This window comes from Limulus polyphemus, unplaced genomic scaffold, assembly GCF_000517525.1.
Source record: "Limulus polyphemus unplaced genomic scaffold, Limulus_polyphemus-2.1.2 Scaffold391, whole genome shotgun sequence".
Lineage (NCBI taxonomy): Eukaryota > Metazoa > Arthropoda > Merostomata > Xiphosura > Limulidae > Limulus > Limulus polyphemus.
The window spans coordinates 133988-137841 of record NW_013666001.1 but is presented as its reverse complement, the minus strand read 5'-3'; the positions used below and the strand labels follow the sequence as shown (position 1 = coordinate 137841).

At 27.9% G+C, this 3854-nt stretch overlaps 2 protein-coding genes across 5 annotated transcripts in view; one reads left to right on the top strand and one right to left on the bottom strand.

Annotated features, from left to right (window-relative positions):
* Positions 1-1848, top strand: part of LOC106457916 (M-phase phosphoprotein 6-like) — a 16588-nt gene extending 14740 nt beyond the window's left edge. For 2 of the 3 annotated variants that reach the window (XM_013917365.2, XM_013917364.2), the window contains exon 6: positions 1502-1784. In XM_013917365.2, coding sequence (XP_013772819.1) covers positions 1502-1637 — 136 coding nt within the window. In that variant the 3' untranslated portion in view covers positions 1638-1784. Of the gene's footprint in view, positions 1-1501 lie in introns of all 3 variants that reach the window. The other variant, XM_013917363.2, reaches the window with a different exon arrangement.
* A 264-nt stretch (positions 1849-2112) lies between these two features.
* LOC106457915 (RNA-binding protein 39-like) overlaps positions 2113-3854 on the bottom strand; it is a 74320-nt gene continuing 72578 nt past the window's right edge. For both annotated transcript variants that reach the window (XM_013917362.2, XM_022383993.1), the window contains exon 13: positions 2113-2791. In XM_013917362.2, the coding sequence (XP_013772816.1) occupies positions 2706-2791 (86 nt within the window). In that variant the 3' untranslated portion in view covers positions 2113-2705. The remainder of the gene's footprint in view (positions 2792-3854) is intronic.

Sequence of the window (3854 nt, the reverse complement as noted above, 5' to 3'; positions counted from 1 at the left end):
GTATATAGCTTATTGCTATTTATAAACAAGTTCTTAAACTTATTTTCCCTAAAACATAGAAGAGTAAATATAAAGAAGTAAAGCAAACAATTATCTCTTCTAGTTATGACCTTTGTACTTGAGTGCTGCTTGACATAGGTTGCTAAGCCTTTTGAAATTTTGTACATGGAAGATATGAAACAAAATTGTTTTTTAGGTTTTATACATACAGTTGAATTACTAAAAAATCATATATTACTATATCAATACCATAGAATTCCACTATAATTTATCAAGCTTAGTAACTAAGCTGTATTTCAATCTAAAAAATATGAAATTTTAAGCAAACTAAAGCCGTTAAAATGGCTGAAAAAGCCACTAGGTGGACATTCTGAGCTTCTGATTGGTTATTCATGTCATACATAGAAGTAAGTGTACATAAGGGAGCGGTTCCAAAAATAGAAAGAGGTGGACGGGGTGCCACTGTGTTTGATTTATTACATGAGCAATATCTTAGCAAATAGAAAAGATAAGACATTCTTATTTTATATTCTAGCTTGTGAATATCAGTAATTTGAGTTTCTAATTTGTACAAAACTATAGACTTAGTATTTTGACATCACAAACATATAATTTTAACTAGTGCTGCATTCAACATACCATGTGACACACAAAAATCGATGTTTAACTGTTACTTTTAAATTATGAAATTGAGTAAGGTATAATATTAAAATTTCAATTATAATCTACAGTTTGATACCAAACTTATTAAAACAAGTTCATGAAATAGTAGTTTAATAAAATTTTGTATGGTATTCAACAGATGTGATTACATGGCCTTTCACCTGTGATCCGTCTAGAAATGGTTAAAGTTACCATTATTTTAGTGCTGTTCATCACATTTTGTGTGTGAGAATGGTTCATCTGCAAAATGTTTTTTTTTGTTTTTTTTGTAAATTAATTTCTACAAAAATGAATATTTCGGTAAAATGAAATGACAGAACACAATTTATAACCATTATCATCTTTGAGATTAACATGACCTGTGTGTACTCCATACAACTTTCCATGTCAATAATGTACACTTATTTGCAAAACTTGTGTTTAATTCTAAATGTATTGCAAAATGAGAATGTTTTAAACTTTAACAACAAAGTAACATTGTTACCCTGCAGATGAAGATTAACTGAAAGAAATTACATGTTTAATGTGTAACCATTGATAAATAGAATGTTTTAAAAGGGTGTAAAAGCAGTTTCAAGAAGATGAAAATACTTAACTTTTAATAAGTAACCATATATTCACAAAAATATTTTGTTTTTGGTACAGTTCACACTAGCATTTTGATTTTTATGAAGAAATGTAGAAATAAAAAGATTGAATAACGCTTTTTAATCCATGCACTTCTAGTTTAAAAACAAAGAATTTGCAAGCATTTGGTGTTTCTAGTTTTACTATGAAATTAAATAGTAACAATTACTTATTTTATAAGTTTTGTAATACTTTATCTTTTCTCTTTTAGGTATTCTAGTTTAATTGGTACAATAGCAAAAAAATTTGGAAAGAAACGAGACAGATCGGAATCAGTAAACAAAAAGCAAGAGAAAACTGAAAATGAATCAAGAAAAAGGAAATTCAGGAAGCCAGTAGATGAATAAACTTTACACTAAACTAAAACTATCAACATCATAACCTGAAATTTCACACTAGTTAATAGAATGCATATTCTAAAATTTCTTGCTTGTCCAGAGGTTGATATAGATGGCAACAGGATGACATGAAATTCATAAAAATATGAAACGGTGCATCTGTATAGTTTTCTTTTTTTTTCTAATTGGAATTATAAAAGAGTATAGTTAGGAAATTAAATTTTTTGTTAGATCTGTACTTTTAGCATAATTGGGTTTTGGTGGTCTACAGGTAAAGAACTATAAAATTTGCATCTGATAATTATTAAAGACCAAGAAAACTAATTATCTAAAATCTTGCACTGGGTACAAAATAGCATTTGTTCATAAAATAGTATCCAATTTACCAAAACATTAACATCAAAGCTGAATTTTAAAATAAGTAACTTCTCAGAATGTTACCCAGTTTTAAGCTTCAAGCTCATAAATAATCCTGAACACAATATTTAGGTGAAACATTTATTAATTGTACAAGGATGAAAATTTACAAAATGATACACACATCTTGATATACTATCAAAATGGTTGAGTAAGTTCTAAAAAAATATAAAACTTAGCACTTATTCTATAGCATACATGGGTATATATACAAAAGAATGAGAGTATCCAAGTTTCAGCTTTCCAAAAAAACGTTTTTATACACTTTCTGTAAAATATATTTTTTGTACAAAGAAAACTTCTTGTATTTATCTAAGCTGTAAGAATGGAGCAATAGCTTGTGGAAAAAGAATAATTTTAATACCAAAAACCAGAAAATTATTTTGTTTGTATGTTTATAATACCAAAATGTTTTATTTTGGTATAAAAGGAAATAAATGTATGTACTTGAAATTTAATCCTCACTTAAATAACTTTATAAACTAAAGTTTATTTATAATACTTATGATGAAATATCTGAAGCCTAGAATAAAAAGCTGGTTAAAAATTACTCTAATCACAATATCCCAATATGAAACTACTACTCCACCCCCCTTATACTATAAAGAAATACACAAACATTTTAATAATAATAATTTAACTACAATCTTTCAAGGCATGTCACGGCAACACTGATACACTCACAGCATCTGCAAACAAGTTGTGGTAGTTACTCAGTGGTACATAGGCTGCAGTGATGATACGACCTAGAATGTGAAACAATAGGTTTACTTGCTAAGAAATTTTTATTAAAGGTAGTATTGTACTCTAACACTGTACTATGTACATACATATAAGAGCCAGCATTTCTAACTTAATATATTCATGTCCAGTTATTAGTAACCCCAAAAAATTCAGTCAGCCTTGATGCCCTGTATAACAGTTCTAATAAATACAAGCATCCTTTAGTTTTGACTTTATTTTCCACAAGAGCACATAACAACGCTAGGTTAAATAAAGAAATGCCAATTTCTATCTTAATATCACTTTATTAATATTTATTTTGAACAAAGAAAAAAAATACAAAATTTAACCCTAAATTTTATACCAAATTGTAAGTGTTTGAAGTGTCTGTATTTCATATACAGTGTTGTTTATGTGTTTCAATGTTTTAAAAATCCAAATATAGAAATGGAGTTACACTGTCACCAGACTGAAAAATGGTTAAATACCATACTTTGTATTTCCTTCCATAAACTTGTACACACAGCTCAGCTTTAGGCTAGCCACTATCTTGTAACTCCTATTATATAATTATTTACTCACCATAAGATTACACCAACACTTTTAATTTGTATAAAAACTAGTTTATTATTTACTCTGAACACATAAGTAGGCCAACTTAAATAAAGCAATCTACTCAGACATGCAGTAAATTATATGCATCAATTACACCAAGATGCTAATCACCTTAACACAAAATACACAGAAGTAGTCAAGGTAAATTAAGACCATCAAAAAGCACCCAGTTTTTAAATACTGAATTTACATTATCTCTTTAAACAAGTCACAGTACTATCAACTATTGATAAGCAAAAAATAAAATAAAGGCTTTAAAAATAATCTCAAACTGTGGCTAACAACCCACAAGAGGATCACAAGCTGTAAGGAAGTGATCTGCAGAACAAGACACAATAATATATTTGTATTTTAAAATTATTTATGAAATAATGATATCAAACGTTTTGGAACAACCAAAATAAATATATGAGTACTACTATACTGAAATATGTTATTGTTATTTCCCACTTGTAAAACTTCAGCTTGGTG